This window comes from Rhinolophus sinicus, chromosome 6 (assembly GCF_057876585.1).
Source record: "Rhinolophus sinicus isolate RSI-liver-muscle chromosome 6, RSI-T2T, whole genome shotgun sequence".
NCBI classification, from domain to species: domain Eukaryota; kingdom Metazoa; phylum Chordata; class Mammalia; order Chiroptera; family Rhinolophidae; genus Rhinolophus; species Rhinolophus sinicus.
Genome location: NC_142506.1, coordinates 56,076,676 through 56,103,863, shown reverse-complemented (window position 1 = coordinate 56,103,863; position 27,188 = coordinate 56,076,676). Strand labels below are relative to the sequence as shown.

Below are 27,188 nucleotides of genomic sequence, written 5' to 3'. Positions count from 1 at the left end.
TCACAGGAACATCCAGTCCACTTTATTTCCAACTCAGAACTTCATTACAAAACTTGTCAAATAAACGTGTCAAGAACAAATTGCAGCACTGTGCTAGTAACAGGCTCCTTTCCCATCACCAGGGCAAGAGTGAAGGTCCTCGTCCCGCCCCGAGCTCCCGTCGTGCACCTTAGTGTCCTGGGCTAGACACCAAGAAAGTGCTGTCCTGGACTGTTTCTGGCACCAAGAGAAACACGTAACAAAACCCTGCTTGCGTACACAGTACTGACGGCACTGACAGCGTCACAGGAGCAGTGTGTGAGACGACCCGACACAGAACGCGAGGGCAAACCAGCTGCATGAGCACACTGAGGTGAGCTAAACTGCAAGCTCTTCACACTGCAGTTGCCGAATGAACACTGCGTTATCTAAATGGCTCACATACAAAATGTATAATTAAAATCCCACCAGGTCCACTGTATTTATTAGATTCCTCTATGCTACAGATACTGAGGCCGGTGCATTGCGTGAGTTTCCTTCCCATCAGCACAATGAATGAGACTATATCAACTTAACTAGAATTTAATAGCGAAAGCTACCTTATTCACATCTATTAAACTAAAGAGAGAAATGATTTTAAACTATTCCCTTAAATTGTTTTTAAAGACTTCTAAAGATGAACACATTACACCCCTTTACAGGCAGTAGAGTTCTGTAAATATGAAGGATATACAAAATACAGTATAAACTGCATGAGCTAAACAGTAGCAAAAACACGGTTTAATTAAAAAAGTCAAAAACATATAAAAATATTATCCGGAAATGGCAAATTTCCACCACCAGTGTGTGTAAAAATGTTTAAATAGTGATGTTACTCCAAAAATATATATTTATTCTATTTTTTTCTATTTGCACAGTTTATAAAGGCAAACAAACACCTGCAATTGAGGTAGAAAAGCCAAATTCGCAAACTTTGGATTAAGAAAAATACCCCTATATCTTAATAGCATCTTTTACACAATATTAAATGAATTCTAATTGTTTCAAAAATTTTAATTCACATGAGTTACTTTACAAAACTTAATTTAAAATACTGCAAATGTTTTTGTTAAAAAGATACTTAGTCCTGACAATTATTCCACATTCAAAATACTGTACAGAAAAATCTGAAGTCACCATATATTACATAAAAGCTATGTATTTACATTTTCAAACATAGTTTTGGAAGTTTAGATTAAGCAAAATACTAATGGTTTCCCCTTAAACAGTGCTTAACTAATCTTTCAACCTTCTTCACATATAGCATTTAATATAAATCTGGTTCTTATTTTCAAATCACATTAACTGGTAAATGATTTAATATAAAGGGAAATGAATGAAAATTCTATTCTAAATACAATCAGACATATATGTACTTTAAATGCGTTTTCATTTAAGAACCAACTGACAACAAAAAGATCGAAATTTGAAAAATAATCCAAACCTACACACATCAATAGTAGTCTTCTCAGTGCGTTTAACAGACTTTCTGTTTGCAGATTTTTAAGGATTGAAAATTTCCTATTAGAATGGAAAAGTCTTAACACTTTTATGTATATTTTTCCTTATGTTAATGTTATGATTTAATCAAAAGACTGCTGGACTCTATCCTGACTCAAAAAGAAAAAGCTCAAAGATCCTCACAGTGCAAAGGAAGAAGGTTCGTTTTTAGATTTTTTTTTCTCTTGGTTTTGCAAATGGAAGGCAGAAGTGCAGGAGCACTTAAGAATCAGGCTAGCCCAGAATCAGTAAACGTATGGGAAGATGCGGTAGGGCACACGCTGACAGTACTTTTCCCAAGCCACTCCGTATTTCCTCTTACACTGGCGCTCATCACGGGCTTCTCGGTGGGCAAGCAGCACGGTGAAGTAGATCACGTAGAAATAAGGCAGAATGTGATTAAAACCTGTAGAGAACAATAGTAAATGGTATTTGGTATTTTTATTATCACTACTACACAATATGACTTTTTCCTGCTTTTCCCCACGTCCTCTAAATGAACCATGAGATAACTTCATTTTCCTCAATAATGGGGAAAACAAGTAAACCTGCTCCTAAAATCCCCCGGGTGTGTGGGAAAGGCAGTCTCCGAATTAACAGCTAATCAAAGAAGTGTGATTAATCCATCCTAACCCATCATGATCAGAACATTTGTCCCCATACTTAGAGCAAATCTCCCCATTTCCTCCCCTGCTCGGGGAGGAACGAACAGCTGCCACCCACCACCGCAGGGCAGGCCGGGCCACAGCTGGCACCTCTGAGGCTGGAACAAAACACAACTGTCTCCTTAAGAACCAGAGAGTTTCAGGATGTATGTACACTGAGTCATGAAGAAACAGTTTAATCCATTCCTGTATCTTCTGCTTAGAAAAAAAGCTATCAGGCACAGTTTAAAACTTCACATCTGCTTTGAGAAGTTTCGAGTAAAACTTCAGGCTCCGTGAGTGCCTACCTGCCCTCGGAAGCCAGAGGAGGAGGTGCTACAAGAACAGGGCACCAGAGCGGGAGGAGCATCTGCCACGGGCAACCCCGCCCTCAGTCAGGGGGACACCCATTCACAGGGTGTCCCAACGCTGTCCCAACAGAGGACACACACCCTGCGGGCAGCTGGGGAAAGAGTCAGATTAGCAGTCCTCATCAACGCTTACCACAGGGGAGGGACCATGCCAGGGCCATGATGAGATCACCCAGGTAATTGGGGTGTCGAACAAAGCCCCACCATCCAGAAACTAGAAGATTTTTTCCTGTTGAAGTATGGATGGTTTTTAAATCTATATAAAAATAAAAAACATTTGTAACGATCTCCAAACAATAGAGACATAAAATCTTCATGCAATATAAATATTGTAAATATAAAACCAGTACTTACGTGCAAGCTTTGGATCAGTGGGATTTTTCCGGAATGCATTTTTCTGAGCATTTGCACATCGGAAGATTACATATCCACAAACTGTAATTTTTTAAAAAATTTCATATGTTAACAATTTAGATACCATCTAATTTTGAAAAGCATCTGTGATTTCACTTAGAAATTCTTTCAGAGCTCCAAGGAAATGTCCAATGTGGAGAACAGTTTCTTAAGAACAATTCAAAACCCTCTCAATGTCAGAAAGTCAGAAGACTATCCTGAAATCCCACCACTTTCATCACCTACCTGGGGAATACCTTGAAAGCAAAACTAACAGGCAGAGTGACATCTATGAATAAAATCGGACACAGCCTAGGTTGTGTCCACAATAAATCCAGCGCTAGAGTTCAGTATAAAGAAGGCTGTCGGGTACCTCCTGTTAGTTGTGACACCTACTGGCCGTAACATGAACACTTTATATTTAAAACTATAGCTCAGACTCAGTACTAGAATATCTTACACATACACATACGCTGAAACCCATGAAAGCCGACAAGTTGGTAGCTTTATTTCAAATTTCAAAATGTCAAAGTTAATATGCCCTGACATATCACTGACTATTTATTATACTGTCCTCAATAAAGTAGTAAGAAATAATTCTACTCCCTATTATTACCTTAACTAAAATGTACATGTACTGTCTACAATCTCACAGGCATGGCTGACATGGGTAACCAAACCAGTGAAATCTTAATTTTAAACAGCGGCTTGAATTTCTCCTACCACCAGACACTAATCAGTGTAGACAAAATTGCTAATTTTCCCTCCCCTCCCTCTGGTGGAGATGTTTAATGAACAGTGTATGAAAGCAAAGCCATCCTAAAGCTACCCCACGATCGCCAGGGAAGGGCCTTAGCTGCAGCCAAACTGCACTCCTCACTCCTTCCCAGACACGTCTCCCACTTCCCCACCACCCACCCTCAGTTGGCCCCTGCCTGACTTAACTATCTCTCCACCCCATTTTTACCCACTACCATTCAGATCAAACACATCCTCCAATAGCTGACACTGATATTCCCGAGAGAAGTTCTATCTTCCATGCCCATATTTGGCCTCAGTCCCACTCACATGCTCCTTCCCACACCTGAGCAGTGCTGAGGGTCATAATTATTTCTGTTGGAATGTAAGCCCTGTGAAGGCAAGACTAATTTCCCATTTTTTAAGGTGCCTGCTACAAAAAGCAAGCACTCAATAGGAAAAAATGAATCACTGCTAAAACAATTTAAAATTATTTTATTAATTCAATTTATTAAATTTAAAAGCAAATGGGTTGTTTAAAAATTATCTCTTTAGAACAAAATGATGGTTGCCAGATGGAAGGAGGGTTTAGGGGGCCAGGTGAAAAAGGTAAAGGGATTAGGAAGTAAAAATTGGCAGTTATAAAATAGTCATGGGGATGTACAAAGTACAACACAGGGAATATAGTCAGTAGTATTGTTTAACAACTATTTATGTGCCGTGCGCTGGAGGGTGGAGTATTAGACTTATTGGGGTGATCACGTCATGAGGTATATAAATGTCTAACCACTATGCTGTACACCAGAAACTAATATACTATTGAATGTCAACTGTAATTACAAAAATGTTTTTTAATGTTAAAAAAATAAAAACTAAAAAAAAACAAAAATTATCTCTTTAGAGAACTACTAAAGAACCTAAGTCAGTATGAAGCATCCATTCTCTTTGCAAGATGCAAAAATCTTATCACTCATCCATCACAAATTCTTCAAGGATGAGCTAATTATGGCCATTTAAAGGGCATATTATAAACACGTAACTACCAGAGCACGACAGACTTAGAACATAATATTTAATACACGGAGACTGAAATTCATACTCACGTTTCAGAGCAATAATTAGACAAGCCACTGGCCAAGACACTTCGTTTGGATGATGGAGTAAATAAAAGGCTTGGAAGCTGTAAGTGAATGGAACCCACACTAAGTCTCCGAAAGCCAGCATGAACCCAAATCCGTCGTGGGTAATATCCATGGTTGTCAACACTGCTTCCTATAAGGACATAGAGATGGGAGAGAAGTTTAACAATGTTTGGGAGAGAAACTTTCTGTGTTTTTTATGAAGTATTCAAACAAAGTACTAGCTTACAGTCAAATTTATAAGGGGCTATGGGACGGTACACCAGCCAAACGCTTTTTTAAAGTGGGGAAGGGAATGTGGTTCCCCCAGCATGTGTATCACACCAAGTCATTCTGCCACTTGATCTCCTGTCCCTCTACCCTCCCACTCGGTGAGGAGATAATAGACCCCAAGACGCCTCTGAGCCTCCAGGCCTTTACCCAGGCCGTTCCCTCTGCCTGGAACACCCTTCCCAACCTCAGCTTTGGCCTCCCCTGAGCTGCCTTCCTTTACCCTCCCCATGGGCCGAGGTACTGTGAGTACACTACCACCGGCTTGCAGGCTACAGCACATGCATGACTGTACAGGAACTCTCTCCCCACTAGACTAGGAGGTAAAAAAAACAAAAACGGACCGTGTCTTCTCACCTTTGCACCCGAGCACGCGGCACACTGCTTGTCTGCCGTGGAGTAAGTGTTCAAAATATGTTTGCTGAAGGAATAATAAGATCACCAACTGCCTCTGTTTCTATTCCACATGCACCAATGTAATTTCTGGTCACTGACTTTTCTGGTAGATTTTCCACACCAGACAAGAAGCTACCTGGCAACGTGGTACACTGCCGGCCTGCTTCACTTCTCATTAAACTAATAAAAGGGAGCGCACTCTCATGAGGCTTCGGTTAGCATTAGCAGCGGCCAGATCACCTCCGGACCTGGGTACCTGCAGGCCGGACTCGGGGATGTGGAGACGCCAGGGTCAGAACTCAGAAGGCCCAGCCTCAGGGTCTCTAGCCTGCCTCTAACTTCAGGACAGGCATTGCCCGTTTGATTCCAGACCACAAGAGAGCACAGAGAGCAATAGAGAGAGTCATGCAAATGTTTCAGTTTCCCAGTGTGTATCAAAGTTACATTTACACTACCTTGTAGTCTCTTCAATGCAATAGTATTATGTCTAAAAAACACAATGTATATACCTTAATTTAAAAATACCCTATGGCTAAAAAATGCTAACCATCCTCTGAGCCTTCAGGGAGTTGTAAAGAGTTGTAATCTTTTTGCTAGTGGAGGGTGTTGCCTTCAATGTGTAAACCATGCAACATCTATGAAGCATAATAAAATAAGGTCTGCCTATACACACCACTGATGCAGAAAAATGAGCAAGTATAAATTCTGTTGTAGAATCAGTGTTCTAGGTTTAAGAAAAAAGAGTGATACCTCCAATCCCCTTTCTCCCCCACAAAGAAAGCAAAATGGCCATGCATGGAACAGAAGAAAAACAGATCTCACAAACTCTGGGCCCTTGGGTTCACACTCTAGTAGTCGAGTGCCTCTTCTTTTTTTTTCAGGTGTACAAAACAATGCACTAGTTAGACATTTACACCCCTCACAAAGTGACACCCCCTCCCCCGATCTCCTACCCTCTGCCATCGCATGTAGCTGTTACAATTCCATTGACTCGATTCCCTACGCTGTCCTGCACATCCCGTGACTGTATCTAGTGGGTGAGTGCCTATCCTCATGCACGTAGGATTTCCTGGTCCAAAACAGAGTAAAGGCGCTAAAAACATGGGTGCAGATGAAAAAGCTGGTGCAGTGGTAACAACAAAGGCTAGTGGGCGTAGGCAGGGCGGAAGGGGACCAGGTGTAAACAGCTGGTGCCAGGGCCCCCTGGAGCCTCAGAGAGGCTCAGGTGAAGGGTTATGTGTATTTAAGTTACTACCAGGGGTGCCAAAAAAATGTACACACGTGACTTGTATTCATCTTTTATTATCGGTATATATTGAGCATTACAATTTTAATCCAGTTGTTTCCTTTCTTAAAATGTGTAAACATTTTTTTTTTGGCACCCTCTGTATTCTCAGCTTCTTAAGGCATGGCACCTTCAAATATAGAAGCATTTCTGTCAACCAACCTAATATGAAACTTACTAAGCACCTACCCAGCAGCGTTGCAGATGCTAAAGAAAAACATGAAATCAAGTCCGTTCCTCGAGAAACTTACAAACTGAAAAATAACCTCCCCATTCTAATCCGCTACCCCCGGGGCTTTGTGCAAAACTGCCTTAAGAGCTTGGCCTTCAAGACACAAACATTTTCTATTAATTTACAGAAGACAATGTTTAGCTAAATGTCTAAAATACCGTGTTTCCCCGAAAATAAGACCTAACCGGAAAATAAGCCCCAGCATGATATTTCAGGATGACATCCCCTGAACCCTGAACATAAGCCCTAATGCGTCTTTTGGAGCAAAAATTAATGTAAGACCCAGTCTTACTTTCGGGGAAATACGGTATATGAATTCCTAAGCCACTTAAAAAGTCATTTATTCTCCTCACTGTGTGAAAGAAGCCGCGGCTCCAAGAGGGCAGGTCACCCACCCGCATTCAAAGCCCTGACTCCAAGGCCTCTGCTCATAGAATGAATTACCTCGTTCCAGAGAGCGTCCACCACGTATAAGAGCTGGAAACTGTTAACCAAAATCATTGCCAAGGACGGAGTTGCACGATCCTGTAACTTCATCTCAGTCAAAAGCATCACCAAGTTAACAACCACCTGAAATAAAAGGGGCAAGAAGAGTCTCGAAGCACGTCTGCAGAGCTCCTCAGCAAGTACAGAGGGGAAGACGGTAACTTCCCAGTTGAGACACCTGCAGACGCCACCTTACCAAGAGTAAGATGCATCACATCATGAACCCCTTCCCAGGATGCACTGAAAGGATGTTGTTTCGGTGGAATTCTCACCAAAAATGCACCACTCACTCCAAGCATGAGAAAACACTGACCTAACTCAAATTAAAGGATCCGCTTAAACTGAGCAGTACCCTTCCAGGGTCTTGAGGGACAAGGAAAGAGTAAGCAGCTGCTCCAGACCAGAGGAGACTAAAACAAAATCCCAACAAAATGCACTGTGGGACCTACAGAGGATCCTGGAACAGAGCAAGGCTGACAGTGGAAAAATTGGTGAAAATTCAAATAAGGTCCGTGGATTCAGTTAGTAACTCTGGAACGGTGTTCATTTGCTGTTCCTGATCATTACACAGAGGTTCTATTGGAGAAGTGGGGTGCGGGACTTAAGGAAGGTAGCTCTATTCTATTTTCACAATTCTCCTACTACGAGTTTGAAGTTAGGCAAACACATTGTTTTTAAAGGGAGAGGAAAATACATTTTTCTTCCATGAATTTACCTACATTGACACTTTCCTATATAAGCAGACACGGATATAATCAAAATAAAACAAACTCTTTTGAGGTTTAATAACCTGTAACAGGGCCTCTTAACCCTCTGGACGATATTTATAGTGAGAAAATATTTTAAGTAGACAGATTTAGGGAAAGCTATAATTATTCCTAAAAATATACCACCCACAGCTTACTTTAAAGTTGTCTACAATTCTTTCTAAATCCAAGACTAATTTGTATTCCTGAACTGTAATCAAAAAAGAAAAAAAAGACATACCCATCCGATCAATCCGGGGCGCAGTTCACAAAAGTATTTCAGATCAAAAGAACCAATCCGAGGATTTAATTCACGGCCAATGAAGAAATCATAGATGGCATTTCCTGAGAAGGGAAAAGTTCGTATGCAAACAGAGCTTTCTGGCAAAGCGCTATTCCAAACCCAGTTATGAGACTAAAAACACACTGCTGGCTACTATCCAGGATCTCAATTCAGTTGCCTGCAGGAGCCTGGCCAATAGATGCGGTGACGAGAGGTAAGAAGGACCAGTGAGGACGGAGGCAGCTGGGACGCTGGCCCCTTCCAGAAGCATCCATGCCACTACACAGGCATGGGGGCCTGTGGGGCCAGATTCCAGATTTTAAGGGAACTAGAGGTTTTTTTAAGTGTAGACTCACAGTTTTTTAAAACAAGCAATTTAATTTTTTTAATGTTTAAATACTTTAGGTCAGAATCAACCAATTTGAAATCTCTCTGATTTTTTTTTAAAGAATGTTTACTATTTGGAACAAAAAATAATACTTTTCAATTATGCTGCTACTAACATTACTAAAATGTTACTACACGTAAGATACTAAAATGTCTGTCATCAAATGACTAAAACAAGAGAAACAAATAGGAAAAAGTCAAATATAGTTTTTCTTTTACATTTTTTCTTTAAATTTTTTCTTCATCTTTTTATTTGTTCTTGTTTCTCTTCATCTGTCATAAACTGAAGATAGAAAAGCAACGTATGCAAGCCTAGAAGTGGCTGGGCGGGGTGGGAGGGGCTGGGGGAGACATTCTTGACACGTATTCCAACACTGCTCACCAGAGCTGGCCGGCGACAGTTCATCCCAGGGCGCTCGCAAAGCCCGCACGTAGAGATAAACACTCAAGAGCACAGAAAAAACAATGGCTGCCAGTGCCAACTGAAGGAAATGATTGTACACATAATGGAGTGTTACACCCCTGAAGACAGATGCTCCAATGACGGCAGACGTCAGGAGAAAAGCATAGAATCCTTTGGGGAAGAAAAAAAAAAATTTGTTAACCCAGGGTTCACATGAGATTTATCCCACTATAAAATAATGCAATGTTATTTTTTAAAGTCTTAATTTCATCATTCAGGCTAAATAAACAGAAATACATGAACAAGCAAGGCCCCTAAGGGGTAATCTTCAATATAGGTGCCATAACTCACATATAATTTTTCAACTATTTTAACATACATAAGTTATCCTTTTTCATTGTGAACAGTCATTATGTCCTTTTAATTAAGAGAAAGCTGAAAAGATGTGCATAGAACTTCACTGTTAAAAAGCTTAAAAGAACCTCAAATTTCACATAATCAAAAGTGGTTATCCCTAATTATGTAAATCCACCATTTTCCACATACCGGGTTTATTCCAAAGAGTAACATTTAACACTTTAAACTTTTTGTTTAACTTTTTAAGACATTCATTTAACTCCCATAAAAGTTATGAGTATTAAAGGAAAAGAATGGTAGACAAAGCACTTTCTCCCTCTCTAGCCTACGTGGATTAAAAAGAATCATTCAAAATGTCTTAGTAATCTGCATTTACAATGGTAAAATCTCATGAGGAGAGAGCTCATAATACTAGATACCATAGAACCAGATAAGGCAGTTTAAAAAGATCAAGCAACTACTCCAGCCATGGCCCACTCACTCCAACAGTGCCAGGTCCCGGTACAGAGCTCAGTCTCTGAGCATGACGCACCCTCAAAGGGAAGCGAAAGCAGAAACCAAGACCACCTGCAAAAACGTAAATCAATACCCTAGAGAGAACCCCACAAAACACGAATATCAACAGACTCCAAGGCAAAAGGGGAAGCCCCCTCTCCACCTCTTGCATCACTGGATACAAGGCACATGAGAGAGCGCGGATGTCAGCGATTCTAAACCTGGCTCCAGCAGCATGGAATTTGGGGAAAGTAAACAAATTATCTGACAATAGTGACAAATAAGTGTTAAGCGTCCACCATGGGGCAGGCACTGAGCCAGGTTGGATGCTTTACATGGTTGGCACAGAAGACAGAAGGGCTTCCCTTTGAGAACCCAGTACAGTGAGTTCAAATAGAGAAGATGCTAGGTAAGTCACCAAAAAAAGTACCCAAAGTTAGACAGGTAAGTGATAGGATAAAAGGGGATCAAGAATTAAAATTTATAATGTAATACCCAAGAAAAGGAAAACAGCCTAGACAACCTAGTTAAAAAAATCAGTTAAGGATAACTACACTTTACACATATTTCTTAAAAGCTAATTGTACTTTATCAGTCTTTGCATGCTAAAGTTGGACTAATCCTCTTACTTAGCACACACTCCTATCAAGAGTGCCCAGAACAAGAGAGGCAACGTCTGCCCACTTCTCACGATACCTGGCGAGATGGACGTCATCCACTCAATGCTGACATATGAATGTGCGCCCCCTACCGGCCACTCACTTTCCTGGCACCAACTGCACCACAATGAGCACAAACCAAGCCCTCACCCACGAAACTCCCTTCTAGTGGGGAGACTCCAATGAGCACTAATGTCAGGAAGGCATAACTGTCACAGAGAAAAATAAGAGGGTAAAGGAGAGAAAGGGACGTGAAGGCTTCTCTGAGCACAGACATGACGGACGAGGCAGCTGCTATTAGGCCACTTGGGAAGAAAGTTTTCCCGCAAAAGTGTTGAGAATATATACACAAGACAGCCTGAAGGCAGATGGCTGGAGCAACGTGAGCCAGGGCCAGGCGGCTCCCCAACAAGTCAATCAGTGTAGGACGTGCTAGGCCATGGGAATGACTCGGATGATAAAACATACAGACAAGTTGATTTCAGTTAGTGATAAATGTTACTAAGAAAATGGGTAATGGGACAGAGTGACTGAGGGGTGATGTTAGTTTCCGTGGCATAATTTTCACATGCTGGTGCAGGTATGAACAGTTTATCTGTATCCCCTTCAGACTACTGAGAGATAATGTACTATTTACTACTCAGGTGTAATCAGCTTTGACAGTCTAAAAAGTACAACACTCAAAGGTTTTGAGCTATCAAGTCATCAATTTGAGTCTTTAAAAAAAAAAAATCACCATTTAATCTATACTTGAGTCTTCTTCCATCAGTAAGAGGTGTTCCTTCCACAACCTTAAAAGAAAAAAAATTTTTTAATTGAAAGGATTTAAAAGCACAACACAAGTGTTATATATATATAATCATATATATTATATATATACAATATCACTTAAATTTCAACATGCCTATAAAGGAGGACCATCTTTTAGTACGGAAATTTAGTAACACGTTTCAAACATCGAATGGAAATCCTTTGGTGAAGAAGCAAAGCCACTTTCAGGAATTTGTCTTAAATACAAATCTAGTGATAACTTCTCAGTGTACACAGACTATCGCAAAAGCCACCCTCCCCCCAACCATCCCATGTGCCACCACAAGACTAAATGGGCTTTAATAATCTCTGTATCTAGTGTATCTCTAGAAAATGTTCAGTACCACGGCTGTCTCACATGGGTGAGGTCCTTTGCCATCGGGCTGTACCCCACTTAGCCGTCTATTCTGGCCCATATGCGGATATGTACTTATATACCGACTTGCTCTGCTGTTTACATATATACGCTCACCCAGTTATTCAGTTGTTTCATGTGATTCTTTTATCTCCAATAAGAGACTGTGAGCACTTCATCACTTCATTCAGCTCACCCACAGGTACTCAAGAAACACACAACTTGAATGCAATGAGTTAAGTCCACTTGCTCAATGGCAGTCACGTTTGAATACCCAAAATAACTATTTACAAATGTTGCAATTCATTTTAAACTGTAAAATACTAATATGGTATCCTTTTCCTTAGGCTAAATTACTTGACCCTTTCATTAAGCTATGAAAGGGAATCCAGGAGAAATGTAATACCTTTTGAGATCACAGGATTAGCAAAAACCCCACATGCTAATTTCAAATGATCCTTATCTATTAAAGGTACCTCACAGATACTGTGTTGGGTTTCAGTTTGTGACTATATATATATTACACATATATATATACACACACATATACGTACACATATATAAAACTTTTAACCATCGAAAGTGGCTTTTCTTAATAAATATGATCTACTTTGAACAAGCCTTACCTAAGTTAATCTGAATTTGTGATTTTTCACTGTAGGGCTGTACATCAAAAGGCCTGAAGGGCCACGCCACACAGACGCTCACTAGAGCCCACATGCTGCGGTGAGATTCCCCAGCACTTAGTCTGCAGCTCTCCCCTCCTGTCATTGGCATTCGCCACTCCTGCTAAAACTAACCCTCTGGTTACAGACAGTAGGTAAACTTGCAAAGCCCCAAGAATAAGATCTCTAGATGAATTATTTATTGCTTAGGGAATCTCATGTTTCTTTAAATATAGCCAGTATTCTACTGAAAGAAGAAAAAACTACACTTAGCAATGAGGAGAAATTTTAAAGATAATGTGTAAGTTTGAAAGGAACATAAAATGTTCCTGATAACACATTTCTGAAAGAGATGAGAATTAAAAACTCACTATACTTAAAAAAATAAAAGATCCAAACTAAAGTCCACTGAGCTTAGTAGCTTACAAATGATTGCTTTAAATGCTACACCTGAAATGACATACACTGAGGGGGAATTGCTTTTTCCAGCAACCTTTACCATTAGCCAGGCTATTTTGCAAAATAGCTTATTCTTTTCTACTTGGCTTGGAGAATTACACAAGAAAACTCAATCGGATTTTTAAAGTTCCACTTGATAAGCAAGTGTTATAGGATACAAGAGTAAAAAGGGTTAACTAAGTAACTCTGGGTAGTTATGACCAAGGACAGCTTTTAATCTTAAAACTACTGCAAATTTCTTTATATAAACATGGAGAGAGGGGAGGAAAACTTTACAGTACTCAGCCCTGCTAACAAAAACTTACCTTCCCAATTGGCAGTAAGTAGAACAGAGCCTGGACAAAGAACCAGAGGATATAGACGCCAAACACTCTGGTTTCCCACAATTCATGCAAAGCTGGCAAAGGAGGCGGGAAATTCAGAAGACTGGGATCTTTCTGTTTACACATCAACAGCAACAGGAAGAGGAAGGCAGGCAGGCCAAGCATGATGAGAAACACACCTGCAGATAATTGGTGAACACTCAAGGCTCAATTTTCAATCCAGTCCCCCCCACCCCACCCCCCGTCGCCAAGAATCATTTTTTAAGGTCAGAACTCAAGTCTGACTAGCTGTTTGAAACCAATTTCTAATGTACCATCAAAAAGTCCTAATCTCTACCTGTCATGTCCAGTGGGCTAGCAGTCATAGCCGCTAAAGTAGGAAACAGTAGATGTCCAGCCCTGAACAGCTAAAGTCCACCTTGGAAACCAAATGCTAGAAGTTAAAATCCAATCACTAGGGGAGCAAACATGTTGAAACTCCAGCAAATGAAAGATCAGAACATGTAAAAATTATCAGCTTAATCTTAAAAAAACAAAAAAACTATATCCCTAAGTTTCTGACAATTAAAATAGCATCACGTTCACATAACATGTTAACAGATTTTCAGTGATGCCGGATGCCATCTTTAACAGGCCAGCTAGCCAATGGTTAGAGCTTCCAAAATGCAAAGCCATTAAGCCCCGCAGGAGTTAGCCAAGAAGTACTCTCCTTTACTAGTTCATAAATCTCCCCAGTACCACTCACTTAACTCCAAGCCTCTGGACACTTCCAATCTTTGACTCATATAAGCAACCTGTCTAGCAGGTAGGTAGTCACCATATTATGGCCGCAGCTCTTCCCACTGCTCGGAAGCCAGGCCCTGTCACCTCAGGTCTGATGATTAGCAGACTTCCTGTCCCTTATCGTCCACCATCCTTCCGGTGTACAACTCTGACATTAACCTTCCTTTTATCACACCTTTGCACTTCTTTGCTCAAAACCTATTACCAAACTGCTAAGAGTTTTATTTATAGCCACACTGGCACCCTTTCTACTCTGTGATCATCCTCAAAAATTCTCCCACCTCAGGCCTTTGCACCTACTGCTGCTTCTCATGGAAGGTTCTTCCCGAGACCCCCCTGGCTCATAACATGGCCGGCTTCAGAATTCTGCAGAGAATCGCACGTCCTGCTCACACACCCCACCTGCCCTCCCTAAGCCTGGTCTGTCGCCTACCAGGTACTCCTCCAAATTCTAAGTCCTTCTTCTGTGCAGCTGTCACTTCAAAGCTTCTCAGCGACGGAGGTCCTTTTGTAACAATTTTTTCTTCCTTAGCATCTATTTCTTTTAATTTGGTCTCCTCTCTTCTTGGACGAAGGGTATACTGTGTAGATACATAACTACTTTCTTCTGACAAATGGAATTTTTCCTGGTTAAAAAGTAAAAAGTATTAAGTGTCTGTAGTCAATAATTATCATCAATGCTACCATGTTAACTAATTCAGCATCTTCATATAGCCATAGACGAATAAGAATAAATCTATTAAGTTATATGCAGTCTTAATTTAAGGAAATTAAATTTTAGAAAAGAAATCACTTGAAACCTATGTAACTTTACTAACCATTATCACCCCAATAAACTTTATTTAAAAAAAAAGACTGTAAGAAATATGGTTTTCAACGTGTTTCCTTAGGGGAAAGTCACTCTAACAAAGAACAAAATGACCCCGGATACAAATGAATGCTGTCATACCTGTATGTTTCTGTGAGGCACGTCGTTCCTCTCTCTGTACTCAGGTTCCCCATTGTATCTGTTGATGCTGTTTCCAAAGGGCTTCCAAATGGAAGAATATAAAACATGTTAACCGTAAAAATCATAATGTATTAGAAAAGGATATGATGGTAAAACTTTACTGTTGTGAAATCAAGCATTAAAACAAACTAAAGATTTTCACAGCTTTAATTCTGAAGAATTCAGTAGACTTTAGTAAAAAGTGAAAAGGAATAAAGTTCACTAGAATTTCCCAGTCTTCAAAAGATTAGATGTTACAGTGTAGATTTCCACATAAGATCTTTCATCTTTTAACCATAATTAGGCTGAATGTTATAATTTCATCATTCAATGACAGATATTCTAATAGCATTTGCTATGAGAGAGAGTAAAAACTGATCAATTAGTTTATTAACAGGTTAAAAAAAAAGAGGAAAGATATTCGCTGCCCAAAATAATCAATAATGGGAAGTTAAGGAATAGTGGGTACTTAGAGAGTACTACTTGTGACATACACTGCCTAGTTTCTGAATTTCATGCTGCCTGGATTTTATTTAACCTTAAATTCCTCTCCCTATGTCCCTTTTCTGGACTCAGTAGCTTCCCTTGAATGATAGCATATATTCTCTTCAAGCAGTAGATGGAATTTCTTATCAGACTGAACAGGAGAAGAGCTTCAGGTGGCAAAAGATTTTTCAGGCAACGCACGGCTAAAATCTGTCACTTTGCTCCTTTATAAGGCACCTACCTCAACAGCACAACTATTTCACTCTGTTTTTTACACGTCCCACATGTAATCTATAACCACAAGTGTAATCCTATAACATGGCTAGTCGGCTGACCCTAAACTGTGCCCTACTACAAATCTGACAGGATACTCACACAGTGAGGCAAATTATTGCAAAAGATACAATTAGCAGTCAACCAGAACAAGGATAATGTGACGTTCAAAGCCACATGCAGCATAAGTAGGGTCTTTCCCACGCAACACACCATCCTCAATTCCACAGTGGGTACACGGTGGGCCCAGGGCTCTACTGGTGAGGCGCAAAGCCAGTGGGTGGCTCTTGGGTCACCAGAACCATAAGGTTACACTGCAAAAATATAACGGTCACTACACGCTAAAAATGAAAATGTAACAGAAAGCACACAGCATCTGTTACTTCATCTGTCACTTGACTGGTAACGAGATCCACTAATAACAGAACGTTCAAACTCACGAGTAATTACCAAAATGCAAGTTAAAACGGTGAGTTGAAAATCTCTGACAATCATATTGGCAAAAAAAATTTATTATAATACTCAGAATGAGATAATGGGCATTCATACACTACTTGAAGCAATTTGGCAACATATATTAAAAGCCTCAAGTCTGCTCTATCCATCTGACCCAGCAGTTCCACTTGTAAGAATTTAGCCTAAGGAATTATCAGATGTTGTATAAGAGTGTTTGTTTATAACAGTGAAAATTTAGAAAGAAAAACAAGTTAAATGTCTATCAAAAAGAAAGCTGACTTTAACGATTATGTTACATCTATATGATTTATGGTAAATCCAAATGATACCACACAACAAAAATGTCGAAAAATGTAACACAAAAGGTTATTCCCACTATTTTAAAATTTAAAACTCTGACTACAAAAATAATCCATTTTCTAAAGTTATTAAAAATCTGTGTGCATTTTTCCACAAAAGAGGTAACAACAAGTGATTATAGTAAAAATTACCTTTATTCTATTCTTTTTACTTAAAAATAATTTCTATTTGGTCTACTATCTAAAATATTCATGTGCAAGGCTCCATACACCCTGATATTCCAAGTTTGAACTTTGAAAGTAATTCCTTTAAAATTATCATCTTCGAATATAGAAACGATCAAGTATAAAGACGCTAAGAGAGCAAGAATATGTTTTTATAACATACACTTATGTCTCATTATTTTATACATTAACTTTTATACACTATGAAAACTTAGTTCAAACTGCAATCTACATCTATTTCATATTTAAACACTGCTTTAAAAAAAAACTATTAAATAGAGAACTCCTATAACTTAGAAATATTCTTTTTCATTGGTATTTAAAAGCATTCTACCTTCCATTCTTCCAAACATTCTTGCTTTTTTGTTTTTATGTACTCTTCCAAAGTCATCACCTTAGACTTGATGTTTCACTGACATTTTAATATTAATTGCAAACAGCATGCGTAACCGTATATATAAAGGTGAAGACTGCGTTCTGGACAGACGAAATAGACGGTATAAAGGATCGCTATTTCCCACAGACACCTACACGTACCAACACCAGTGGAGTCAATTTCACTGCCAACACCTCCTTCCCCATTTCCTTAACCTCAGCCGGGTGCAAAGCTGAGGCAGATCGGCGGGAACTTTTGGGGGGTCGTCCAGGGGAGCGGGAGCGGGAGCGGGAGCGTGACCTTGACCGACTGCCCCGGCGTCTGGACGGAGAACTGGAAGTTGAGCCACTTTTCTTTTGCCTGAAGGAAGTTAAAGGCTAGGGAGGGAGCAGAAGACAAAGAGCTTTACCACAAGTCCTAACACGCTGACAGACCCAAACTAGAAGAGGGTAGCCGAGGTCGTCATCAGCTGAGGCTGATCCCATCCCGGGAAATCCTGGGGTGGGCAAGCCCCCAGATGAGGCCAGCGGGTAATGCTGCAATAATGGCCCATCTCTCGTGAGACAAATGCAACCTTTCCACTCCTAATTCTTCTTGGCAGGAATTGCCATGAAATGACTGCGTCTAAACCAACTACGTAGCTGTACATTTTCCCTTGAACATATACAAGAGTTACTGTTCACATTGAGTACAGCTGAGATGATGTAACAAAAAGAAATACGCACACAAACAATAACAAGAAAACGAGTCCCCCAGTTTCACTCTCAACAAAACACACAGGCAGATCCTGAAAATGAGTACAACTTGGATTACTTAGTGTTGTTTTCACCCGGCCCTCGCCCAGCGTTTCCAGCGCCCGAGATCTGCGGAGGCCAGCATTCCCGAGCCAAATCCCTCCCACTCGCTTTTGTGGGGCCCAGGAGCTAAGAGCCGCTTTCCTGATTTTTGAACTGATTGAAAGCAAAACCAAAAGAAGAATGAGACTTCATGACACATGAGAATTATCTGAAATTCACATTTCAGGGTCCATAAATAAAGTTTTATTGGCACACAGCCATGTCCATTCCCTTCCAGACTGCCTAGAGCTGCTGCCACTGCAGAAAGGACAGGGCTCCTAAAGCCTAAACTATTCACTATCTGTGCCTTTGTTCACAGACTTTGCTGATTCCTGGTCTGGAGAGCACTCCAATGGGGGTCCGGAGGCTATGGGTTCAAGAACTGAGTTACTGATCTGCAACAAGGAACGGAACTGCAAGTAAGTGTGTGGAAATTTTCATAGCATTTTGACAAGGTAAATTTTATATCTGCTGAATCTGATAATAAAAAGATATCTTTGTACATCTTTTGCTTCATTTGTCTAGTAATTCATTTTTATGATATTTTGCAGAAGTACTGGGACACTGTGGATCAGATATTTTAAAGCCCAGGCCCTCACGAGACAGGTTTGTGGGGCCCTAAACCAGGCTCAAACCTACGTCCCTCTCCTGATTAAATCCTCATGTCTGGGATGAAGCCAAACCCCTCCAGATCTGGCTCCCCCTCCGCTGACCCTCCCTCACCACACCCTTCCAGCACTTGGCTGTCTGTGTCACCCCACACCCCAAGCGTTTGGCATGCTGCCCTCTTCAGAAGCCGCCCCCTCCATCAGCTGAACTGTTTTTCCTATTTGGTCTCGGCACTCAGCTCAGCCTTCCCGAAAACCCAGCGCCCTTCCCAAACCCACGACAAACTCCCATCACAGAATGTATTAAACCATGACCATGACCAGAATGTCTTCCCCGGTAGACTGGGAGCTTCTTAGGAACAGGGCGCTGTGCCTCATTCACTCACATGTGCCCGGAGCCCCCAAATAGTACCTGACCCAAAGGGAGAGTGATGCTGTGTCTCCAAACAGAGCCAGAGCTGATGACTCTGAACATAAAAACCACACTGACAGTTACATCCCGACAGTTACACCCCGCCCGCTGATCACAAACAGAACTCTGGCAAACCAAAGGAGCGCTTACCTTGATATCACTCTCTTTCAGTTCAAGTTCAGTTCCATCTTTGTATTTTACAGTGTAAAGCTGGGATTTGCTGTCATGGCTCAGAATTTCTACTTCATAATAAAGTGAACTCCCAGGCCATCGACCTCTCACCACTTCACCATCGGCAAATTTCCTACTTGGCATTTTTAAAAAGCAATCTGCATGAAAATAAAAAAATGGAGTCAATGCATACACACTTACATGTGTCTTTTTTTATAGACTGAACACTAAAATACAACTTTCCAAAATTTTAACTGGTCAAGATTTTAGTGCCAGAAAGGTCTCTGGAGGAGAAGATGTACAACCCCTATTTTAAAGGTGAGAAATTACAGCTTAAAGATGTTAACTGTTTCGTCCGAAGGCATAAAACCAGACGGCATGAAATGGCAGAGTTAGGACAATACAGAGGTTGTTTTTTCAGCCACGTCCTATTTCATTAGGAATCACTTTATACAGAATGGTTTAGATACTGTGGTACATGTAAGTGATGCTAAGGATTAATTATGACAATGCACCAAATGATTACCTATGTGAAACATTATCACCTACAGTAACCATATTTCTCACTAATCAATAAGGCACAATCTCACAAAGGACGCGTTTTCTGATTTATAAATTTGACTGTAGTCTTACAAAGGCTTTAACAATGTATTTAATGAAACTTAATTTATTTACAATTAATTACAATGTATTTAATGTATTGTAATTTAACATAACAGTGTAATGTAATTAACAAATTACCTTTATTAAAAACAACAAACTGGGAAACTCAGCCATGTCTTATTAACATTACTATAACTTACCAACAGGGAGAAAAAAATTCCAAATTTATAATGAATAGCAAATTTGGGGTTCTTTCATAAAGCTTTCACGTCTTACAGTTACAGTCCCAAATGCCAAGTAACTGCTAACCTCATACCTGTGCTGGCACGGATTTGGCCTTCATTCTGCAGTGGTACCTCGGTGTTTGAACGTAATCCGTTCTGGGAGACCGTTCGAGTTCTGAAACGCTCGAAAACAGCCAACAGCTATAGGCCTCAGGATCTTGCACTCAGCAGAAGCCGCGTGACATGTTCGACTTCCGAGGCGTGTTCGAAAACCGAAGCATTTATTTCCAGGCTTACGGCGTTCGTAAACCGAAATGTTCGTCAACGGAGACGTTCTAAAACCGAGGTACTACTGTACTGATAAGATACAAGTATTTCTCCAGCCGACCATGGTCTCCCAACTGCAGACGTATTTGGGTCGGCTGAGGTACTGGCGGGTGTTTATACCCCATTTAGCACAGATAGCAAAGCCCTTGTATTCCGTGGTAAAAAAGGGGGCCTCATGGGATTGGACAGAGGCTATAAAGCAAGACTTTGTTGCCACAAAACGGGCAGTGCAGCAGGCACAAGTACTACCAGTGGTAGACCCTGGTTGCCCGTTTGAACTTGATGTTCACGTAACCCAAGAGGGCTACGGTTGGGACCTCTGGAAATGCCAAGAGTGTCTCCGGTCGCCAGTGGGATTTTGGTCCCAATTGTGGAAAGGAGCGGAAGTCCGCTACTCACTAATAGAGAAACAGCTGGCTGCTGTGTACGCTGCCCTAGTGGCCACAGAAGCCATCACAGGGACGGCATGGGTATTGGTTCAATCAACCTATCCCGTCCAGGGGTGGGTCCGTACGTGGACCCAGGGACCCAAAACAGGGGTGGCACAGACCACCACACTCGCCAAGTGGGGTGCCTACTTGGAGCAACATAGCACCCTTAGTTCAAGCCCTTTGAGCAACAATGGTTGTTCCATACCCCGTACAACTCACAAGCAGCTGGCATGATTGAACACTACAATGGCTTTTTCAAGCAAGGCCTCCAGGTGTCAAAACACCCTCCCACAATGCGCGACTGGGCCTCGCGTCTATGAGACATCTTGAGAATCCAGAATGAGAGACCACGGAAGGGAGGGCCCGCACCAGTAAAAGCTCTGCTCCATCGAATGGCCGCTCCTATTCAGTTACAGGTTACCACAAGTGACACTGTTAAAGCCAGGCTACGGCAGAAATGGGAACATTTTGCTAACAGCACCCACATGCTTGAAAGCAGGAACGGCAGCAATGGACTTGGCCCTGGCAGGTCAAAAGCCCCCCCGTTGGTGGTTGGGCCTGGGCCTGACAGCCCCATAGAGGGCTGGTTTGACCCATGATTTGCAAGTGACACCAGGGGTGGTGGCCGAGTGGCAACCGCAAGTGACTGTGGTATACGGAGGTCCCGATGCCGGGATGATTTTGCGGGGAACCTATGTGCTCTCGCTATGGCCTATTATGGGATCCCCTGTTCTGTTACATGTTGAAACTACGCAAGGGACCCCAAGCATTGCCATAAAGGTCTGGTAACACAAACCAGGAAAGGTGCCAGTGGCAGTGACCCTCCTTTCCCACAACAAAAAGCTAGCATGTATTCTCCCAGATGGAAGGGATTTGCCATTGTTGGTTCCTATGACTATTTCTTTCTGCTCGTAGGCGCCTATAGGCTGATCCGACATAGGGTTCCTTGCGGAAGAAGCTTGTCATGTAGATTGTGAGGCGAGACCCTGGAGGGGAGTGTGGGGACAGAGTCCCAGAGAGCAGTTTCCAGGCTCTCGGCCTCACGTGGAAAGGTGCTGGCTCAGGTAGTAGATGGCCATCAGCTGTGATTAGTTGGCCATCAGCTGTAACCAGTGAGCCATTAGCCACTGATATAACTGCCATGGCTACGCTAGGGGGTTGGTTGGTGGGCAGAGAAGTGGAGGGCGGATTGATTGTGCATCGTGTGGAGCCTGCTTCCTGTGTCTCTGAACAGCCACCATCGAGAATATACTGGTATGAACCCCCTAGCCATGGCTCCGTCGGTGTTCCTTTTTGGCCTCACCATATCCTGCGTTCTTGTGCAGGGAGTGGGACCAGAGACCCTCATGACACACTTACATGAGGCCTGTTCGCCACCCATTTTCAAGCATCAGCTGATGGCTGGGTGCTTCTAGCTCTTAGGTAGTAATGCTTCTCCCTCCACGGACCAGCAGATTCACATTTCCACGTGACAAAACCAGGGCCTACCACGGTCTCCAACACCAACTGAGCCAGTTGGGCCCCGTCTAAGAAGCAGGCAGTACGACATAGGCAAGTCTCTCCCTAATTCACCTTCCTCTCACCAACTAAGCAATTCCTGATGTATCTTCTGGGCATATAAACATACATGCCTCCCCGGCTCCTGTCAGAGGCTGATTATACAAGGACAACATTTAAGAACTTTTGGAGACTGGAGTTAAGAAAGGAGAAAGTCACATTACCCCACCCCTCCTGAAAAAAAAAAAAAAAAAAAAAACCCTTTCATAAGAACATTTCTTCACTGTTAATCACCTGAGAAAAAAAAATTAACAAGCTTCAGTTGTTTAGGAAGAGAGTAGCTAGGTTGGCAGATGAAAGAAAACACAACTAACTTATCTGGTGATTAGAGGATGTCACTCCATTCACACATGAGGTAAAAGAGACAGCTTTCTTCCTACAGAGATAGTATCACTGGGGTAATGAATGGGTTCGGGCTTGCAGTAGGGGGCAGAGGAGCCCAGCAGCTCTGGACATGAAGTCACACCTGGCTGAGGGCGCACCTGAGGGGCAGTGGGGAAGCAGAGGGCAGGTGGAGGAGGGGCACAAAAAAGGAAGATGACAACAGCAAGCTTTGCCTATTTCAAAATGCAGCCCGAGCCTCCATATTTCTAAGAAAGAGGAAGGAAATGTGCCCTCCTTCTCTCTTCACTGTGCCCCCTCTCCCTCCCTGGACCCCCTAAAATCAAACCACTGTTCCTGGTACTAGTTTTCCAATAGAGGTCAACCAAGGTTGAAAGAAGGCGATTACATCTTTCTATATGAAGATGTCATTCAAGGTTCAAACTACTCCTTATAAACGGTAAAACACCGTCCCTCAGGACTCAGGGGCTACCTGGATTTTTTAAAAGGCCCTTGAGCAGATGCTGTACCTTTTTGAAATTTTATTTATTGGCATTTTTCTGTGACTAATTAAATATTTTGGGTTAAGCAAATTAAGATATCTAGTGGATATCTGTTAGGTCTCTAAGGTCAATTAAAAAAAACAATTAAGAATGGGACTGGACAGCAATATTTCACATAGTGGTTGGAAAAGAAAAACCCAGGACTCTCACATACAAATGTTCCAAAAGATGAAACCAGCAACATTATATCCACCCCCACTTTGCACAAGATCCAAGGGTCATGTGATTATACGATGCACTCACATCCTAATATAATCTCCTGCAGGAGTGAATTAGCTAGGGCAGGACACGAATGCTTGTCACCGTGCACTCACCCAATACAGTCAAGACACACATAGACAGGATTCCCTTAGAAGAGATGTTTTAGCCAAGTGTGTGAAGAAAATGTGTTTACTCAGCACATTGTCCTCATTTCCCACACGCAGTGGAAACAAGGGGACCCTCAGGCTTTTCTCTATTAGGCCACATGCTCACTAACTTCAGCGTCCTTTGGCACTGGAATCTTCACGCGGTGGGGCTCCAATGCTACTATTTATCAACACGACAGAACGCTGCTCTTCTCTGCAGATCAGTGTAATACTAAGGGTTTTCTGGTCCTCTTTCCTTCACTCTTCCGAATTAGTCTACGTGTGGCAGGAAAGGGAACGCTCCAGTGAAGTTTGACAGCTTCCCTTCCACACATGAGCCCGAGGCTGGCCTGCGAGGTAAAACGCCAGCAGGAACCCCTGGCCTTGGTCCCTGCCCCTGCTGCAGGATGCAACAGAAATGCCACCTTCCTGCCTGCAGAGGCAGAATGACCTGACTTGTCCCCTAAGAAATACAAACTGAAGATGGTTCCCCTCCTACTCACTCTTTTCGCTCCTCTGAGACAGCTCTCAGAAACAAAACAAACTGTACTCGCTGCCCGGTCTAAATTAGGGCCCCGCTGCTCTTCTGCCGTAGCTCGAGATCACAGCAGTTACTACAAAATGTAATTACTGATTTGCTCGTGTTTGTTTGCAAGGTCTCTGTGGGCTCGGACCCGAAGTGGCGGTCTGGCCGGGCTAGGGCCGGGTCCATGCCTCACACAGCAGGTGAGCAAGCACACTCGCTCCGGGCTGAACCCTTAGACCGTCCAAGCGCTGTCCAGTGTATCTACTGGGTCGTTCTAAGCATCCCAACCTGACTCCCTACCAGACCGTGCAATAGTTTTGACGAAGCTCCTGAAACCAGGCAATTTGCGATCAAGTGCTTACTAAGTGCCCCCTTCAGACTGCTGCATTTTTTAAAAGCCTTAAAAGGGTGAAAAAAGAGAATCGAGCTTGAGCGGTAGCACACCAACCTAACGATCAGTTTTTGGGGTGTGCGGAAACAACCCGCGAGGGAATGCAACACATGCAAACGAGCGATCAATCCTAGCCCGCCCTGGAAAGTCACCAAAGCAAGACGGCCACGACCCTCCAGGCCAGTGACAACCAGCGCGAATTAGTCAACTTTGCAACCCCACTTCCCCGTCCGCCAGGCTGCCGCGCCTTTCCTACTTCCCCAAGGGCAGGACCCGCCAAACCACCCAGTTATCTGTCAAAGGAGCTCGGTGCGGGCCTGGGAGAGCTGGTGCTGCAGGGCGGGGACAAAGAGGCCGGGAGGGTCACCGATGCACAAATCCTCCCCAGCCGACATCACTTTACACCGACGCGGCGCGTCCAAAATGGAGGGAAACGTCCCCAATTTAAAACCGGCAGCTCAATTTCCGCAGCTAGCCGGGCGGAGAGCTGTTCGAGCCCCGCCAGCCGCGACCCGGACCGACCCGGAGGAGAGGAGGGCGAGGCCGCGGCGCCAGACCCTGCGCCCAGAGACCCCGGCCCATCCGCTGCGCCCGCCCCGGGGATCCTCCCCAGCCCGCCCGTCGGAGGCCGGGACGCGGGGACCGGGACGCGGGTGGGGCACTCACCAGCGCCGAGCTCCGGCGGGGACACAAACGACTCCGGGAGACTCGCGGAGGAGCAACTCAGAGGCGGTTCCGCGCGCGCGACGCTACCCCGCCGCGCACTCGCGCCCCGCGATCCCGCGGCCCGGGCGCGCGCCTCCGGCCCCCGTCCCTCCTCGCCCCACCCATCCAGCGAGGCCTCCCGGGTTTTCATTGGCTCCTCGGCGTTTTGAATGTCCCCGGCGCTGTCGATTGGCCGTGCGTCGTGGCGCGTCCGCCCCGCCCTGCCTCAAGGCCGGAGAGCTGCCGCAGGCTAGCGGGGCGGGTGCACCCCAGGTGCGCCCCAGAGGCGTGTGTCTGTTGCCTCCCTATCTCAGCTGCCCAGATGCCTTTGCAGCTCCGCGGACCCCGCGCGCTTCCCGCCCTTTACCATCCGGCTCTCGCCACGGTCGCTGGGCGATGCGCAGCCGAGAATTGGCGGTGCGAGGTGGCTTGGCGAAAGAAATAACAAAAAGCTACAAATAAAATAAAGTCTCGTAGTGTTAACTAAAGATCGACAGCCCGAGAGCGAAGGTGCCTCTTACTAAAAGACTTAGTGCTCTCCTTACCGTGTTAAAATCTTCCAGAAGCCTCCCGTCCAAAGCGGTGGCACCAAAAGCGATCTGGAGCTTTGTCTTGGCGATGGCTAAGCCTGGGTAGCAAGTGGGGCCATTGGGCGGAATGGGACAGTGGTAAGGCAAGTACGAGGGTCCCCCACAGTTCTCAGGGTTCCTATGACGACTGCTGTGAGCAAGGAGATTAACAGTAAGGGAGGTACTGCTGAGATATGGCAGAAAACCCTCAATAGCGTGCAGCATGGAATAGAAAATTCTGTGCTTCGCTTAACCTGCATCCCACAAGTCTGGTTTTAACATTGGCCTCCAAAATGCTGAATCATTACATTGTTAACTCTAAATCTGTTATGGATTGTAAACCTTTTTTTTTTCCTACAAGTTATCATTATTGGTTAGTTGGTTTCCTTCCTTTGAGGTCGAGAGTTTAAAGCAGTCCATTGAAGTTCCCCATTCTGCAGTGTGGTTTTAATCAAAGTATTTCTTAACTACTAGGTTAACTTAATTTACTAGGTATTAAACTTAAGTGAATTTCTATTTTGAAAGCACTATCCGTTAAATTATAATAATAGGCGTTTTCATTTATAGTCCAGCGTCAGGTAGGTGCAAGAGCTCTCAGCTTCACAGTTACAACCACAAAACACCTAGATTCACTCAAAAAAAAAACAATCTAGTACATTGAGATTTCTTGGTCATTTGGTCATTCACATCCACTGTGAATGAGTTCATCAGAGCCTCTCTGGAGAATAAGTTCTGACATCAAACTGTCATTGAATTCGTCCTGGGTGGAAATCTGAGCTCCAGAAATGCACACTGTACTTCAAAGTCAGAAAAACCTATGTGATTTTTGGCAAAGCCCTGAGCCTGAGTTACCTTAACCCTTAAGGTAAGATAATATTAGTAGCCCTACTTCATTTTTTTTTCCCCAGCAAATGACATAGAAATGAAAACACTACACTAGGTCCATGGGGACCTAAGATAGTTACTATTCCTGATAGCCAAAAAGCACTACATTATTATTTTCTCTTATGTTCTACCCAGATTTCACTGTATTCCCCTTGAGGTACACATTTCCTAGATCATTTTCATTTATAAAATAAGAGACTATTCATTTTTTGTAAAATAAATAAATCCATTTTAAAGGTCAGTTTATAACATCTCATTATAACAAAATGAAGTTAAAAGATTGTAAATTACTAGAATCAGCTTAGTTCACATTCTGCCCTACAAATTATAAAGATATTTTTAAAACAGAACTGATTTTGACAGCAGAGAAACTAAGCAACAATTATTGTTAATTTCTGCACAGAAGCATTTT

At 42.8% G+C, this 27,188-nt stretch overlaps 1 protein-coding gene across 1 annotated transcript; it reads right to left on the bottom strand.

Moving 5' to 3' along the window:
* LBR (lamin B receptor) lies at window positions 1-25,440 on the bottom strand. The gene is made up of 14 exons (XM_019730926.3): window positions 25,284-25,440; window positions 19,307-19,485; window positions 17,462-17,677; window positions 15,147-15,227; window positions 14,631-14,823; window positions 13,397-13,593; window positions 11,539-11,593; window positions 9,271-9,462; window positions 8,460-8,563; window positions 7,431-7,556; window positions 4,768-4,936; window positions 2,888-2,968; window positions 2,667-2,789; window positions 1-1,924 (listed from the first exon to the last, which is right to left on the bottom strand). Exons 2-14 carry the CDS (start codon window positions 19,469-19,471, stop codon window positions 1,764-1,766), a joined length of 1,863 nt encoding a protein of 620 aa, XP_019586485.3. The 5' UTR covers window positions 19,472-19,485; window positions 25,284-25,440; the 3' UTR covers window positions 1-1,763.
* Window positions 25,441-27,188: the final 1,748 nt, after the last annotated feature.

What these genes read in the sequence shown, in the direction of transcription:
- LBR (XM_019730926.3), bottom strand. Translation starts at nt 19,471, where the DNA reads ATGCCAAGTAGGAAATTTGCCGATGGTGAAGTGGTGAGAGGTCGATGG. An exon ending in AGAATTTGGAGGAGTACCTG is followed by an intron (nt 13,594 to 14,630) that starts GTAGGCGACAGA and finishes AATTATCTGCAG; the next exon opens with GTGTGTTTCTCATCATGCTT. An exon ending in GCCCCGGATTGATCGGATGG is followed by an intron (nt 7,557 to 8,459) that starts GTATGTCTTTTT and finishes CTTTTATTTCAG; the next exon opens with GTGGTTGTTAACTTGGTGAT.